The sequence below is a fragment of the Stegostoma tigrinum genome, chromosome 40 (assembly GCF_030684315.1).
Source record: "Stegostoma tigrinum isolate sSteTig4 chromosome 40, sSteTig4.hap1, whole genome shotgun sequence".
In the NCBI taxonomy this organism is placed as follows: Eukaryota; Metazoa; Chordata; class Chondrichthyes; order Orectolobiformes; family Stegostomatidae; genus Stegostoma; species Stegostoma tigrinum.
The window spans coordinates 7,958,925-7,976,170 of NC_081393.1; the positions used below are offsets into that span (position 1 = coordinate 7,958,925).

Sequence of the window (17,246 nt, forward strand, 5' to 3'; positions counted from 1 at the left end):
GCTCTCTACTGCCCTCACATGGCAGCCTGCACAGGATGCTAAGATTCTGGACCTGCCCTGGAAATCTTAATTCTTTTGGCTTTGAAGATTAAGGAATTGGTCACAGAACCAGGCTGATGGAGACTGGAGGGCAAGAGTAAAATTACTGTGTGGAAGCAGGTCACCATATGGACAAGTTCTTAAGCGGTGATGTGATTCAGGAGTTTAACAACAGCTGCAACTTGACCATCACATCTATCTCATGCACCAAAATAAAACAATCATTTGTTTTGCAAATTGACCGATTTGGGAACTATCCGAGAAGCCAGCAAGGCTGAAGGAGGCCATTCAACCCATCATGTCTGTGCTAGCTCTTTGTCAGAGATATTCAGTTAATCTCAGTCAGTCACAATCTCAGCTCACAACCCTGCCACTTCTACCTACTTGAAGTTTAAATCCTGTCCACTTTTGAACAATGTCATTTCAATTTGCTTGTGCCATGCACTCAGCCAGAGCAAAGGGAATTCTAAAATACAGAGTCAAGCTACTGAGCCTGCGTCAAAGCAGCTACGTCACAGTCAGTTCAGATCACATCCAAAGGTGTGTGGTTTTGTCAGGTTCCAGACTGGATCCAATCTTACCATCTGTTTTCAATAAAGCTTGCCACTGTTGTCTCAGAAAAAATGTGAATCTCACCCTGCTACTTTTGCACCTCATCTTGATCTGTCACCATACTGCTCAGTAGCTCACTACCCACATATTCGACTGGATCATTGTCACCATTAGCTTCAGTCTTGACCAGATTAAAAATGGACTAATTTAGTACCTCTGCTGTAGACTTTGTTGCAAGGTGGCTCAGCGGTTAGCGCTGCTGCCTCACAGCATCAGGGACCCAGGTTCAATTCCACCCTCTCGCCACTGCCTGCATGGAGTCTGCACATTCTCTCCGTGTTTGCGTGCATTTCCTTTAGGTACTCAGATTTCCTCCCATAGTCCGCAGATTAGGTGGATTGGCCATACTAAATTGCCCATTGTGTCTAGGGATGTGCAGGATGGGTGGGTTAGCTGTGGGAAATGTGGGGTTACAGGGATAGGGTAAGGGAATGGATCTGGATGGGATGCTGTTCAGAGGGTCAGTATGGACTTGATGGCCTGAATGGCCTGATTCCACACTGCAGGGAAGCTACGAATTTATGATTGGCTTGAAGAGAAAAGTCATCATCACCCCATCTGGATTTTTCCACCGCACAGTGGAAACTGTTCCCCAGCACCCCCTTTCCCCATTATTTTCTCTGTCAGCCTATATGACATTCAACTGAGTTCCAATCTATCCTCATATGGACATAGCTGATCTAGTATTTCAAAGAGTAACAGAGGGATTCCATTCAATTCAAATCAATATTAAGTCGGTGAAGGATAAAAACCAGTCAAGGATTCAGATCCTAGATTAGAAAAGAGCAGATTTTAGCAGTCTAAAGGTTGAATTGCAGCAGGCTGATTGTAAATGCCTTCTGGTGGATAAAACAGTGGATGGAAAATAGGAGACTTCCAAAAGAGAGATGAATAGATAACAACAACAGAAGTCTGCAAGAGTATCTCAAATCCAGGCCAGAAGTGAAGGCTAAGATGCGTATAGGAGCTGGGAAGTTGTGTTGAGGTTTTACAGGACGTTGGTGAGGCCCCTTCTGGAGTACTGCGTCCAGTTCTGGTCAATGAGTTATAGGAAGGATATTAAGCAGCTAGAGAGGATTCAGAAGAGATTTACCAGGATGTTGCTGGGTATGGAAGATTTGAGTTATAAAGAAAGGCTGGATAAGTGGGATTTTTTTTCATTGTAGCGTTGGAGGTTGAGGGGTGACCTTAAAGAGGTTTATAAAATCATGAGGGGTACAGATAGCGAAACTGGGAAGTGTCTTTCCCCTACAATAGGGGATTTCAATACTACAGGGCATATTTTAAGGCAAGGGCAGAGAGATTTTAAAAAAAAGACCACGAAGGGCAAATTTTATTACACAGATGGAGGTTCAGGTGTGGAACGAACTACCTGTGGAAGTGGTGGATGTGGCACAGTTAACAACATTTAAAAGACATGTGGAGAAGTACATGAATAGGAAAGGTTTGAAGGGATATGGGCCAGGAGGAGGCAAGTGGGACGAGTTCAGTTTGGAATTATGTTCAGCATCGATTGGCTGGACTGAAGGGAATGTTTCCATGCATGTTTCCATAGCAAAGGCTATGGCAGAGGTGTGAAATTAGTACATTTCTAATTTGGTCCAGACAGAATCCAACAGTGACAGTGACCCAGTTAAAAATGCGGGTGGTGAGTGACTGAGCCATATAGTGACAGATAAAGAAAAGGTGCTAAAAAGCTGGCAGCCCTCCAGGTAGAGAGGTCACTGGGCTCATACAGGAATTGCTAAGAGAGGCAAGGTAGCAAGTGAAGGAGCTGTTGACAGAAATTTTCCAGACGTCTCTGAACACAGGATTAGTCCCGGAGACAGGAGGATTATAAATGTGACGCCAATGTTTAAAGAAAGGGACAAAGGATGACTAGAGACCTATCAGCTTGACATCAACAGTTGGCAAACTGATGGAGGCCACAACATGAGATATACAATTAGAAAAAAAAAGTTAGTTAATACTAGATAGTCAACATGGCTTTGTCAAAGGCAGGTTATGTCTCACAGATTTAATTAAGTTCTTTGCAGAGGTGACACAAGCAGTGGACAAGGGTGCTGCTGTAGATATTGTATATTTGGTCTTTCAGAAAACATTTGATAGGGTACGACAGCAGTTTAGGAAACTAGACATGTTCGGGATTGATGGGTGCTTAGCAGCATGGATTAGAAGTTGACTCCATTACGAGAAACAAGGGTAGGTACACATGGACATGTCTCAGACTGGGGTTGGGTCTAAAGTGGTGTTCACCAGAGATCGGTTTTGGGACCCTGACTTTTTCTGCTTTACATAAACAATTTTGAAATTGGTGTTGAAGGCAATATATCATGTCTTAAATTTGCAAATGATACTAACCCTGGGAGAGTAGTCAAATATGAGGATGACAGTGAGCAACTTCCGAGGGACACTGACAAGTTGACCAAATGGGAAGACACCTGGCACGTTAATTTCTATGTAGAGAAATGTAGAGAAATGTTGAAGTTGCGCATTTTGATAGAAGAAACACAGATAATATATAGTCTCAATGGTACCACTTTGAGGAAGTCAGAGGGACCTCAGAGTTCTGGTCTGTAATGCTCAGAAAGTGGCCAGGCACAGTGAAACAGTTGTTAAGGACATTAAAACAATCCTTAGGTTTGTAAATTGAGGCATAGAGTATAACAACAAGGCAGTGATGCTGCACTTCCACAAATCATTGATCAGACCACATTCGGAGGATTATGTTCAGTTCTGGAAGCTTTATTTCTCCCCATGTCTGCACGGGTTTCCTCCGGGTGCTCCGGTTTCCTCCCACAGTCCAAAGATGTGCAGGCTAGGTGGATTGGCCATGCTAAATCACCCGTAGTGTTCAGGGGTGTGTGGGTTATGGGGGGGGGGGGGGGGGGATGGGTCTTGGTGGGATGCTCCAAGAGGCGGTGTGGACTTTTTGGCTGAAGGGCCTGTTTCCAAACTGCAGGGAATTTAATCTAAGGAAGGGTGTCAAAGCCCTGGTGAGATTACAAATGGAATTGACTAGAATTATGCCAGGAATGAAGGATTTTAGATACATAGAAAGATGAGAGAAATTGGGCTTATTCCTTTGGAGCAGAGAAGATTAAGAGGTGACCTTATCGAGGCATGCAAAATTATGAACAGGTTAAAGAAGGATATCCTGTTTGTACAAAGTGGTGCGTCATTAGCTACAGTTCACAATTTCAAGACTGTCACAAGGAGAGATAGAGCAAGATGAGGAGAAACATCTTTATTCAGAGTTGTTTGGATTTGGAATGTACTACCTGGGAGTGTGGTGGAGGCTGATTCTATCAGAGGTTTGAGAAGACAGCTGGATACATCTTTGAAAGTGATGAATTTAGAGGACGAAGGAGATAGGACTGGATAATGAGACAAGCTGGCTAGCTCTTTCCAGAACTGGCACAAACACAAGTGAAACGAGCCTCCTCCTGCGCTGTAAAATTCTTTTGACTCTATGGTGTCCTGGGTCAACACTTAATCCTCAACAAACAAAAGTAGAAAAACGAGGATTGACCGGTCACAATAACATGGCTATTTGTAGCAGCTTGCTGTGCACAGATTGGCTGCTGCAATTCCTAGGTTGGAACACAGTCCAGGAGAAATTCACTGAGACATTCTGAAAAGGTGTTATTGCAAAGGCAAACTTCTTTCTTTTTGAATGCCTACATCTTAAATTCCTCGTTTGCTTTCTCTATTCTAAACAGTGCCCAAACTGGTTGTAGAAATAGGTCTTACCCGTTTGTCGATGTCCCGATGTTGTAGCTGGAGGAAGCGAGCACTGATTGCCGCAATGTAGCTCTGTTGATTGGCAAATGCCACCCTGCCCGCTCCTTTTGGGTATTTCAGCTCAGGATCAGTGTCAATGCCAGCATAGCAGACTCCTCCGTACAGCTGGTCCATGATCATGGCCAGCTCCACTGCAATAGCAAACTCATAGAGTTACAGGGCTGGTTTGGCAAAACCTGCAACATCTCCCACATTCCCGACCAAAACCCTCAAACCAATACCCCGTGGCCCAGCATAAAAAAAACTTAAAGCATACAAAACGAAACTTGTGTTGCAGACAACGTGGAAAAAGACGTCACAGTGTTCACATCAAATTTGTTACCTAGTGTCATACACAATATTCCCCCTTTTGGGGAACAGTTTGAAGGATGAGCAAATTTGTTATCTCTATGTTTAAGCCATGTCATGACCATTCCTTCTGTTGCCAACACATCCAGCAATAGGTCTTGAACACAGGAGCTTCTGGCTCAAAGTTATGACCTGTGCTCAAAAACTGAGTGCAAGGGAAGGCTCAGACAGTCCAGTTATTGAATTCCCTCCATGTGATCAGGTGTAAGGGATTGATGAGGGTGGGAATTCTTGACACACAACATCAGGGATAGCAACAACGCAAGCTTCCTGATTCAGTACCCATCTTGCACCCCGCCAACCCCCACATTGGTGACCTTCCCATCACAAGGACAAATAGCAAGATTATTGCAACACCGTCTCCTGTAATTTGCACAACATCAATACCTGGCCGCACTTCGTCCTTCTTTCATTTTCACAAGGACAGCATCTTCCCTGCACCATTTGCAGGATTTAATGAAGAGGCAGTGTTTGGGATGGGATGACTTTGTTCAGTGACTATGAACTTGCAGTTGAAAGACGAAGACAGGGAAAAATTAGAGTGTGTCAAGAGGCTTCTCCAAGCTTTAGCTATGAAAGCTGTTGGAAGACACTATTTCGGGAAATATAAATATGGAGCATAAGGATCTGATCTGATCTGATGTCATCTGATGATCTGAAAACGGATGACATTCTTAACGAGTACTTTGCATCGGTATTCACCAAGGTGAGGGACATGACGGATGGTGAGGTTAGGGATAGATGTTTGTTTACTCTAGGTCAAGTTGACATAAGGAAGGAGGAAGTGTTAGGTATTCTAAAAGACATTAAGGTGGACAAGTCCCCAGGTCCGGATGGGATCTATCCCAGGTTTGTGAGGGAAGCGTGAGAGGAAATAGCCTTAACAGATATCTTTTCAGCGTCCTTAGACATGGGTGAGGTCCCAGAGGACGGGAGACTTGCTAATGTTGTCCCCTTAAGAACGGCAGCAAGGATAATCAAGGTAATTATCGACCGGTGAGCCTGACATCAGTGATAGGGAAGCTACTGGAGAAGATACTGAGGGATAGGATCTATTCCTATTTGGAAGAAAAAGGGCTTATCAGTGATAGGCAACATGGTTTTGTGCAGGGAAGGTCACGTCTTACCAACTTAATAGAATTCTTTGAGGACGTGACAAAGTTGATTGATGAGGGAAAGGCTGTAGATGTCATACACATGGACTTCAGTAAGGCGTTTGATAAGGTTCCCCAAAGGCTCATGGACAAAGTGAAGTCACATGGGGTCCAGGGTGTGCTAGCTAGATGGATAAAAAAACTGGCTAGGCAACAGGAGACAGAGGGTAGTAGTAGAAGGGAGTTTCTCAAATTGGAGACCTGTGGTGTTCCACAGGGATCTGTGGTGGGACCACTGTTGTTTGTGATATATGTAAATGATCTGGAGGAAGGTGTAGGTGGTCTGATCAGCAAGTTTGCTGATGACACTAAGATTGGTGGAGGAGCTGATAGTGAAGGGGACTGTCAGAGATTACAGCAAAATATAGATAGACCGGAGAGTTGGGCAGATAAATGGCAGATGGAGTTTAATCTGGGCAAATGTGAGGTGATGCATTTTGCAAGATCAAGTTCAAGGGCGAACTATACAGTAAATGGAAAAGTCCTAGGGAAAACTGATGAACAGAGAGATGAGAGTGTTCAGGTCCATTGTTCCCTGAAGGTGGCAACGCAGGTCAATAGAGTGGTCAAAAAGGCATATGGCATGCTTTCCTTCATTGGGCGGGGTATCGAGTACAAGAGTTGGCAGGTCATGTTGCAGTGTATAGGACTTTGGTTCGGCCACATTTGGAGTACTGTGTCCAGTTCTGATCGCCACATTACCAAAAGGATGTGGATGCTTTGGAGAGGGTGCAGAGGAGGTTCACCAGGATGTTGCCTGGTATGGAGGGTGCTAGCTATGAAGAGAGGTTGAGTAGATTCGGATTATTTTCATTCGAAAGACGGAGATTGAGGAGGGACCTGATTGAGGTGTACAAAATCATGAGGGGTATAGACAGGGTGGATGGCAAAAAGCTTTTTCCCAGATTGGGGGACTCAATTACTAGGGGTCATGAGTTCAAAGTGAGAGGAGGAAAGTTTAAGGGAGACATGCGTGGAAAGTTCTTTACACAGAGGGTGGTGGGCGCCTGGAACGCGTTGCCAGCGGAGGTGGTAGAAGCAGACACGTTAGCGTCTTTTAAGATATATTTGGACAGGTACGTGGATGGGCAGGGAGCAAATGGACACAGACCGTTAGAAAATAGATGGCAGGTTAGACAAAGGATCTTGATCGGCGCAGGCTTGGAGGGCCAAAGGGCCTGTTCCTGTGCTGCAGGTTTCTTTGTTCTTTGTTCTTTGTCATAATCAAGATTTCTACTTACTTTTGATTGCTGGATGTATATTGTGCTACGCAAATGTGAACAGATTCAATCTATTCATTTTCTAGGTTTCAGGGTTTCAATGGTTAGATGGCATGTACATCTCAGAAACAGGCCACTGGGCACAACTGGTATTGTTCGTGATCCACACAAACCTCCTCCCATCATTGACCATCAAAACTAGTCAAGACATTCTTGGATTCCTTTCTCCACCAAGCCTCTTCTGGATTTCCTTTAAAGGCAGCTCTAGTGTTCACCTCTGTCATATTTCATGTAGCACCGAGTTTCACATTCTCATATAGTCATAACAGCACAGAAAGAGACCCTTCAGTCCAACCAGTCCACGCAGACAGTGATCTCAAACTAAACTAGTCCCCACCTGCCTATGTGACTGGCCCATATCCCTTCAAATATTTCTTTGCATTTGCTTATCTAAATGTCTTTTAAATGTTGTAACTGTACCCACGTCCACTACTTCCTCTGGAAGATCATTGCACACATGAACCACTGTGTAAACAAATTGCCCCCACGTCCTTTTTGAATCTTTGTCCTCTCACCTTAGAAACATGCCCTCTAGTCTTGAAACCCAACGACCTAGAGAAAAGATACCTGCCATAGGCCTTATTTGTACCCTTCATGATTTAATCAACCTCCCTAAGATCACCTCTCAACCTCTTACGCTCCAGTGAAAAAGTCCCAGCCTAGTCAGACTTGCCTTATAAATCAAACCCTCCATTCCTGGCTACATGGTAAATTTCTTCTGAACCCTCTCCAACTTAATCATATAATTAATAATATCTCTTCCATAACACTACACTCTGGATAAAAATATTTCCCAATTAGATTTACTCCTAACTACCACATTTATGGCTCTTGGTTTTGGTTTCTGTTACAACTGGAAATGCCTTTGCTATGACTGCTTGAAAAAACCATGTTAAAATCTTCAAGACCTTTATCAGGTCACCCCTCAGGCTTTTCCTTTCTGGCAAAAGGAATTTGTTCAATCTTTCCTGATATCAATAACCTCGCAATTCTATCTTCAGTATCATCACTTTTTTTGCAGCTTGTCTAATACCTTCTTAGAATATGGACATGCTGCACATAGCACTGCAGGTGTTTTCAAATAAAGATCTAACACAAGTTTGATACACCTTTGCTGCTTTTAATCCCATACCTTAAAAAATGAACCCCCAACAAATCAGTGTGCAATTTGGCTGATGGCACATATAGTCTCCTACTAGAGTTACAGGGCAATCCAAGATAATAAAATGTGAGGCTAGATGAACACAGCAGGCCAAGCAGCATCTCAGGAGCACAAAAGCTGATGTTTCGGGCCTAGACCCTTCATCAGAGAGGGGGATGGGGTGAGGGTTCTGGAATAAATAGGGAGAGGGGGGAGGTGGACCGAAGATGGAGAGAAAAGAAGATAGGTGGAGAGAGTATAGGTGGGGAGGTAGGGAGGGGATAGGTCAGTCTAGGGAAGACAGACAGGTCAAGGAGGTGGGATGAGGTTAGTAGGTAGTTGGGGGTGCGGCTTGGGGTGGGAGGAAGGGATTGGTGAGAGGAAGAACAGGTTAGGGAGGCAGAGACAGGTTGGACTGGTTTTGGGATGCAGTGGGTGGAGGGGAAGAGCTGGGCTGGTTGTGTGGTGCAGTGGGGGGAGGGGACGAACTGGGCTGGTTTAGGGATGCAGTTGGGGAAGGGGAGATTTTGAAACTGGTGAAGTCCACATTGATACCATTAGGCTGCAGGGTTCCCAAGCGGAATGGGTTGCTGTTCCTGCAACCTTCGGGTGGCATCATTGTGGCACTGCAGGAGGCCCATGATGGACATGTCATCTAAAGAATGGGAGGGGGAATGGAAATGGTTTGCAACTGGGAGGTGCAGTTGTTTATTGCGAACCGAGCGGAGGTGTTCTGCAAAGCGGTCTCCAAGCCTCCACTTGGTTTCCCCAATGTAGAGGAAGCCACACCGGGTACAGTGGATGCAGTTACAGGGCATTCTGTTTTATACTTGTTGACTGTGTCAATGCCATTATAAAATGCAATAGCCAAGGTGATCTTGAAATAGGAAACTGAATTAGGTTCAAGACATTTTAGTTACAGACTTAGCAGTTAATAAGCTGATAGACAGCGCTTCACAGGAACTATGCTATTTATGGTTAAATGTGTACAACACTGTAAAGACCCCATCATTCCATTTCCTGTATTTCAGATGCTGGACCACACTGGGGAGAAAAAACATTGAGTTTTGAAATTGTAGCAGTCCCCAATGTGATATTTATATTGCTGTTTTGTTCAAGCAGTTGCAGGAGAGGCACTTGTCAATTACACAACACATGGTTGATGTGTATGCACAGTGAAATTTGGCCAGGAACAAGTAGCAGATTGATTTGGGACCACTCACAGATGCCAAAAGTCATCAGCCTGGCGACAACTCTGATTGATTGCTGCAAAGCTGAATAGCATGTGGGTGTGAACAATTACTGAGAAGCCTTTCGACTGTGGGAGGGCCGGTGGTCTAACTCTCTCCTTTTCTATCACCACCTCCTTTCTGCCCCCCACCCCAGCACCCCATATTTTCTCCCATTAGTTGCTTTAAGCTTTTGTCTTCAACAGGTAACTAAGAGACATTGTAGTTAGCGTACAAATGTTGTACCTCCTGCAAAGAAGTGAACGAAGTCAGACAAAAGAGACTTAAGAACATAAAGTCCTCAAAAGCAAAACAAACACCTCAACAGAGCCTCCAACCATAAAATCATTGTTTTCTTTCATTTATGACTGTCATGTGTGTATTTGGAATTTTAAAAAGGAAGTTACAATTTTAATTTCGTGAGCCATGCACAAGTAGTTCACAGCTGTTGCCTTATTGCTATTGCCTATTACTGATTTATAATAAACACTCGTTCTTGTTTAGTGCAGGAACCTGATCTCTCTTCTCTGTTAAATTAATTCCAACAAAAAGTTAAACTTTGTCTGCTGTGATCACATCAAGAGTCAGTTCATTTTTCCAAGTATTCTTTTATTCATCCACAGGATGAGGGCATCACTGGCTAGCCCAGCATTGACTGCCTGTCCCTAATTGCCCAGAGGTCTGGAATCACACGTAGGCCAGACCAGGTAAGGATAGCAGCTTCCTTCCCTAAAGGACATTACTGAAGCAGGCAGGTTTTTCCTACAATCGACCATGGATTCATGGTCATTATTACACTCTTCATCCCAGATTTTTAGTGAGCTCTAATTCACCAACTGCCAATGGCAAGATTCGAACCTGGGTCCCCGGAACTTCGGGCCTCTGGATTAACTGTCCAGTGATAGAAACACTAGACCCTGTTGAGGGTGGGTCATAACATACTTGTCAGTCATAATGAATGATTTGGGAGTGTGTGTAACTAGGGACCTAGAAAAATATGCAGCCTCCCTTTACCAGCTGCTTAGAGAGACAAGAATTTGAGTATTGATGCTGTGCCCAGATCAGGAAATAAAAAGAACATAGCTGCATTTATTGCTTTGCAACACTTCTTTGCGACACTAAGTACGTCAAAATTGTGGTCTGACATAGTTACACATTTAAGTAGCAAAACTGGATTTGGCGTCAGATTTGAAATTGCTTTGTTTATCAAACACTGTTCCATCTGTTTGCAATGTGTCCCACACTACTATCTTTTCTACTTCTTACACAAGCATCAAGACTTGAAACCTCTCACTGCACCTGACCAGTTCCTCAGCAAAAGCCCAAGGGAATTGTTTTACCCCACCTCTGAGTTAACCAGGACTTGTTGCGCACACTCTGTCAATCACCGTGCTTAACTCAATGGCGTGCAGTAACTTACCAGCTTTCAGGGGTCTTGGTACCCCTCCCACAAAGACGGTCTTCCTGGGATCTAGCGGCTGTGAGCCATCCAGCACAAAGTCACTGTCACTCAGACTCCAAGGTCTGATCTGCACCTGAAGCCAGAAGGAAAGCAAATCCAAATGAACACCACTAGTGTGCAGACTAGACTAACAGAAAATGCAGATTCAGAGTTTGAATCCTGTGTGCACTGTTCTCCATTAACTACAACAGGTCCACAGTGCAAGCAGACACTGCTCAGCCAACAGTATATGAACCTTTCCCTTTCAGCCCAGCAATTAAAATCTATTTACTGCTCCAGTGGAGGCAGGGAATGTTATAAATGATCCGTGCACACAAAGGCAGGAGTGAAAGGAGTGAGAGGGAATGGGGAACAAGGGTAAGGTAGAAAGTGGAGGGACAGGAGGCTGAGATGCAGAGGCATGGAAAGGATGTCTGTAAATCAATCAGCACAGGATGCTTTTAAATGCCCTCTCTTGGGTCTGGCTTCTTTCCAGTCACTTTCAATGTTCATTGTGTAAGATGAGGAAAAATTGTGCTTACTGGAGTTTGTCGAAGGTGTGGCTATTCCCAGTATACATTTAAAAAGAGACAGTGGAGAATAGCTGCACACTGTAGGCTCCTGACAATACAGTTTTGAATTTTTTTTTGCTTCACACTAAGCCTGCAGGCACTCAAGAGTTTCACCTTCCATAACATCCAAATCTGTTTTCTGCTCCTGGGTGCCCACATAATTAACATTGTTGCCCCCAGTCTTAAGGCAAAAGACAATTTATCCATTAAGGGACAGCTGCCTGATCGCAAATCCATTTTCCAACACAACATCCAGCTCATCCTCCAATCTATTTTTCCTCAACAACTTCTGTTTACACAACACCTCGAACACAGAAGATCGTCCCAGGGTGTTTCAAAGGAACAGCTGCCAAGATGAACTTGACACTCAGCCATATGAAGAGGGCACATGACCAAAAACTAGGTCAGAACTAACCTTCAAATAAGCAGTTAATAGGTTCAGACGGACACAGAGTTCTAAGCTGCTTGCGGAAGGAATTCCTGAATTTGGGGTCCAGGCACCAGATGGCGCAGCCACCAGTGGTAGGGCAGTGAAAACCAGAGACAGAAGGAAAAGCTAGATATAGAGGAGCCCTGCAATCTCTGGGAGGCTTGGAGGAGATGGTAGAGGGACGATCACAGAAGAACTTGAGAACAAGGAAGAGAATTTGAAACTCATGCAGTGATGTTATTAGAATTCAATGATGGGTGAAACTGACTTGGCACAAGTTAAGGTTCTCGAAACTTTTGACAAATATGAAGCATCCAAGGTGCCAAGTGGGCCCATTAAGCTTTAGAGCAGTCAGGCGTGGAGCCAGCAAAGACACGTTTGAGGGCTTTTCAACAGCAAACGAGCCAGGTCAAGGGCAGAGGCGATGTTCAAGGTGGATGTGAGCATGGTTTCAGGTGTGAAAAACCCAAGCCAAGTCAAAACGGACGCCAGATTCTGACTGGTCTGATTCAGCTGCAGTCAGTGATCAGGAACAAGGACGGACTGCCTGGCTGGGGAATAAGGTTTTACTTTTTGATGGGAACCCAAGTCTGTGGCTTCGGACTACCCACCATTTAGTTAGGAGAAGCTTCTGGTCAATGTCACAAGTATCGATATCTTCGTATTTGGGCACCAGCTGTGTTTTGGTTGGGTACACTCTTGGCTTCAAGATCAACTCAAGGCCTCAGCACAGAAGTCTGTGCTGACGCTACTTTGCAATACAGAGGGATTACTGCACTTTCAAAAATGGTGTCTTCCAGATATGACAGCAAACCAAGGCCCATCAACTGCGTGTGAATATTTTGAAGAATAGCAGGGAGGTAGCGAATATTTTGCTGCTCTTTTTGGGAGCCTGCTGTGTGCAAACTGGCAGCTGTATTTCCACCTTTGCAACAAAAATAACCCTTCAGCTCTGTTTCAGGTCTGGATCCTTCTTCAGATTAAAAAAAAAGGCTCCAAACGTCAGCTTTCCTGCTCTTCTGATGCTGCCTGGCCTGCTGTGCTCAAACAGCTCTCCACCTTGTTATCGCAGATTCTCCAGCATCAGCAGTTCCTATTATCTCTCTGTTCAAAAGGACTTCATTAGCCAAGCCATGCAATGTGCTGGACTTCCCTCTGGACCTAAAAGGTGTACAATTGCAAGGCATGTTTTTGTTACAACGGGGAGAAAAAGTAAGTAAAATTGCCCTTAATTTCTTAATCTCGACCAATGTTGCAATTAAGGAGCAACGGATCCAACACCTACCCCAGGTTCCACCATAATCTCTATTCCCCAACGAAGGGCCGCAGCTCACTCCCTGCTTACTATCTGAGGGGTGCAGCAAACCCAGGCTCCCATCTCAACTGATAAGCACTTCCTCTAACCCCAGAACTCACTCGAATACGGGTCCATTTTCATGTTGCTAAGCAACTTCTGTCTCAGATTGCAACCAATTCCATCCCCTCAGTCAATGAATGCAACCGACTTGACAGGACTGCATGTTACCGAGGGCCCAAACACAGCTACACAGAACGTAACCGAACAGTAACATGAGAAACAAAGTGACAACAAGCATTCCTCACACGCACAAACATTACTCACTCAAAATACAAATGGAAACATAGAAGCTACCTGATGGAGAGGAGGAGGTTTCTAAGACACACGAGTTCAAGCACCCAGATAGCCTAACGAACTGCAGTAAGTGTGATGTCAGATATCTAGGAAACAACTGATCTTTCAGAACATCATCATATGAAGTTGGAGCAGGAAGAGGTTGTTTTGCCCCTCAGTGCTGTTCTGGCATTCAAGAAGATCATAACTGATCTGATGGGGGTTTTCACTTCGCTGTCAGTCCCCCATAACCCCACTACTCCTGCGTCAACTAAAAATCTGTCTGACTCCGCCTTGAACATATTCAATGATCAAGCCTCCACTGCTGTCTAGGGAAGAGAAGACCAAAGACTAACCACGTCTAAGAAAGAGATTCCACCTCACCTCTCGATCAAATAGGACACTCCTTATTTCCACACTGTGCCTCCTTAAAATTCAGGTTTGACAAAGATGAGAGTCTGTTCTGTGCTCAAGAATCCAATGCAACCTGATGAAAACATGTGTAACCTTTACAGTTCCCACCAACGTGACTCACGTTGTCAACCAGGCACGAGTGGACTTCAGCCTGAAGCAGAAAGATGTACCTCACTCAACAATCTTACATGATGATGGATGTAATTAAGAGGGAACATCTGTCACTGATTAAAAAAAAACCATCAACCTTCTGTACCAGGATGTGGCAGTGCAGAAATGGCCTTCATAATACATTGAAGATGTGCCATACTTGAACTGGAAGGTGGGGTAGTGCATAAAACGTAAACTATCCTAATTCCCAGCAGTAATGTCTCAGTTTGTGGAGGATGGAATTCATTTCTAGAAAGGTGTTATAATTGGAACAGCTTCCAGAGCTCAGAACTCCAGAGGCACAGGGCACATGACAAAGAACTAGCAACTCTCATGCTCACCGGCTTGTCCTTGACTGTGCGGCTAGAGACGCACAAATAGAGTTTACCGTCATCCTGAAAGCAGGCATCAATCAGAACCTGGACAGAACACTCCTCCTGAAACAACAAGAAGGCATAACCTGCAAAACAAGAGACACAGTCAATAGCAAATAAAAGTCTGCCCTGACTCACTCCTGTAGGGACTTCGAACACATCAATTTAAAAGAAAATTAACGACGACTGACCACCAGCCCCTAGGAGTATTCTCCTTCTACAACACACAGAAAAGAAAGATATTGGCAAATATACCTGGATTCCCATGACGGCTAGGGCACAGGCAGTAGAGTTTTGGATGACCTCACATTGACGGAAGGTGGACTGCAGGAAGCTTGGCCAGGAATGCATTGGAATGGTCAAGCCAATAAGTGCTTTAAAAATTTGGTCATGGAATGTGGGTATTAATTATCCAGACAGTGGATAAGAGTGAACTACATTGCTATGGACCCAGAGTCACAAGTGGGTCAGACCAGGTAAGGATAGCAGATTTCTTTGCTGAAAGGACGTTAGGTAACCAGACAGGTTTTTACAACAATCAGCAGCATTTATGCTCACCACTGGGCCAGATTTTTAGTGAATTCAAATTTCACTATGTCAGAGTCATTGAGATATACAGCACTGAAACAGACCCTTCCGTCCAATTTGTCCATGCTGCCTAGATATCCTAAAATAATCTAGTCCCATTTACCAGAATTTGGCCCTACCTCTCTAAACCCTTCCAATTCCTATTCCCGTTCCCATCCAGATACCTTTCAAACGTTGTAATTGTACCAGCCTCCACCACCTCCTCTGGCAGCTTATTCCATACACACACCACCCTCTGCATGAAACAACTTGCCCCTTAGGTCCCTTTCAAATCTTTCCCCTCTCATCTTAAACCTTGCCCTCTAATTGTGGACTCCCCCAACCGGAGGAGAAGACCTTGACTATTCACCATCTGCATGCCTCTTAACTTCTATAAGGTCATCCCTCAGCCTCCAATGCTCCACCTAATTAAGCCTCTCCCGAAAGCTCAAACCCTAGCAACATTCTTGTAAATCTTTTCTGATTCCTTTCAAGTTTCATAAGATCCTTCCTACAGCAGGGAGACCAGAATTCCAACTCACATTCCCAGAACATTAATTTCCGTTCTAATTACTAACCCAATGACATTTCCACTGAGACACCACCATCCTTTGTAACAAAAAAAAAGAGAGGGTTTTAGCATGAACAAGTGCTATTTATATAGAGGCTTTCACATTCAAAAACATTGAGAGTCACGTTACTGAAGTTATTCATAAAATCTTATAGTACACAGAACAATACAGTGCAGAACAGTCCCTTCAGCCCTCGATGTTGCGCTGACCTGTGAACTAATCTAAACCCCTCCCCCTACACTATCCCGTCATCATCTATATGCTTATCCAAGGACTGTTTAAACGGCCCTAATGCAGCTAAGTTATCCTGAGTAACAGGAGATATTTCGCCAGATGACCAAAAGATTGCTTGAAGAAATAGATTTTAAGGAGATGCTTAAAAGCACAGAAGAGACATGGGTTTTGCAATGGGAACTTGAGAGCTCAGAATCTGTTTGGCTGAAGGCACAGCCATCAATGGAGCAGCGAATAAATTTCAAATGCTGAGGAACTTGGGAGCGCAGAGATCTCTCAGGTTTCAAGTGCAGGAAACATTAACTGAGATACAGGGGAGTGAACTCATGGAAGGATTTGAAAACAAACAAGACAGTTTAAAAAAAAAGCAAGGAATTACTTGAACAGGAGGCAATGCAGTGAGTGAGTGCATGAGCGACAGGGGAAAAAGACATACCTCAAGATTGGAAATGTGCAGAGTTTTGGATGAGCCTCAACTGATGTGGAGTGTTGAATCTGGACAGGATATTTACTGGAATAGAAAGTCAGGAGGTAACAAATGCATGGATGAGAGTTTCAGCAACAGAAGTTGAGGTGAGGAAGTCAGGTGATGTTACCAAGCTGGAACATAGCGATTCATGCGTATGTCATAAACTCTTCTCAGGGTGAAAACAGGAGTACTCCAAGAATGGCAGGACACTAGGAAGCTCAGAGGAACAGAAAGATCTTGAGGTGTTTGTCCTTAAGATGGTGGGACAGGTTAATAAGGCAGTTAAGGCGGCCACTTGCAGGACACTTGAGCTTATCTGTTGTGGCATTGATTATAGTAGCTGGGAAACTATGTTGAAGCTGGACAGAACTTTGGCGAGGCCACAGCTGGAGCACTGTGTACAGTTCTAGTCACCACACTATAGGATGGATGTGTTGGCACTGGAGGGGATACAGAGTAGATTCACCAGGATTTTGCCTGGCTTGGAGCATTTTAGTTGTGAAGCGAGACTGGATAAGGTTGGGTGCTTTTCTTATCAGGACAGAAGGTTGAGGGAGGACCTGACAAAGGTCTAGCAGATTGAAGGGGCATGGATAGGATGGGTAGAAACCAGCTGTTGCCCTTCATTAAAGAGTCACGAACAAGGGGAGACAGTTTTAAGTGAAAGGTAGGAGGTGCAGAGGGGATCTGAGGAAATGATTTTTCACACAGATGGTGGTGAGAATCTGGAATGCACTGCCTGGGTGGATAGTTGAAATGGCTCAACCTGCAACCCTTGCAAAGCAC

General features: G+C 44.4%; 1 protein-coding gene across 2 annotated transcripts in view; it reads right to left on the reverse strand.

The window, feature by feature from the left end:
* Positions 1-17,246, reverse strand: part of LOC125447996 (cytoplasmic polyadenylation element-binding protein 2-like) — a 49,857-nt gene that overhangs the window by 8,679 nt on the left and 23,932 nt on the right. The window contains exons 5-8 of one of the 2 annotated variants that reach the window (XM_059641224.1): positions 14,586-14,704; positions 11,028-11,142; positions 4,405-4,586; positions 2,709-3,107 (exon numbers count right to left, since the gene is read on the reverse strand). In XM_059641224.1, coding sequence (XP_059497207.1) covers positions 2,943-3,107; positions 4,405-4,586; positions 11,028-11,142; positions 14,586-14,704 — 581 coding nt within the window. In that variant the 3' untranslated portion in view covers positions 2,709-2,942. Of the gene's footprint in view, positions 1-2,708; positions 3,108-4,404; positions 4,587-11,027; positions 11,143-14,585; positions 14,705-17,246 lie in introns of those variants that run through there. The other variant, XM_048522843.2, reaches the window with a different exon arrangement.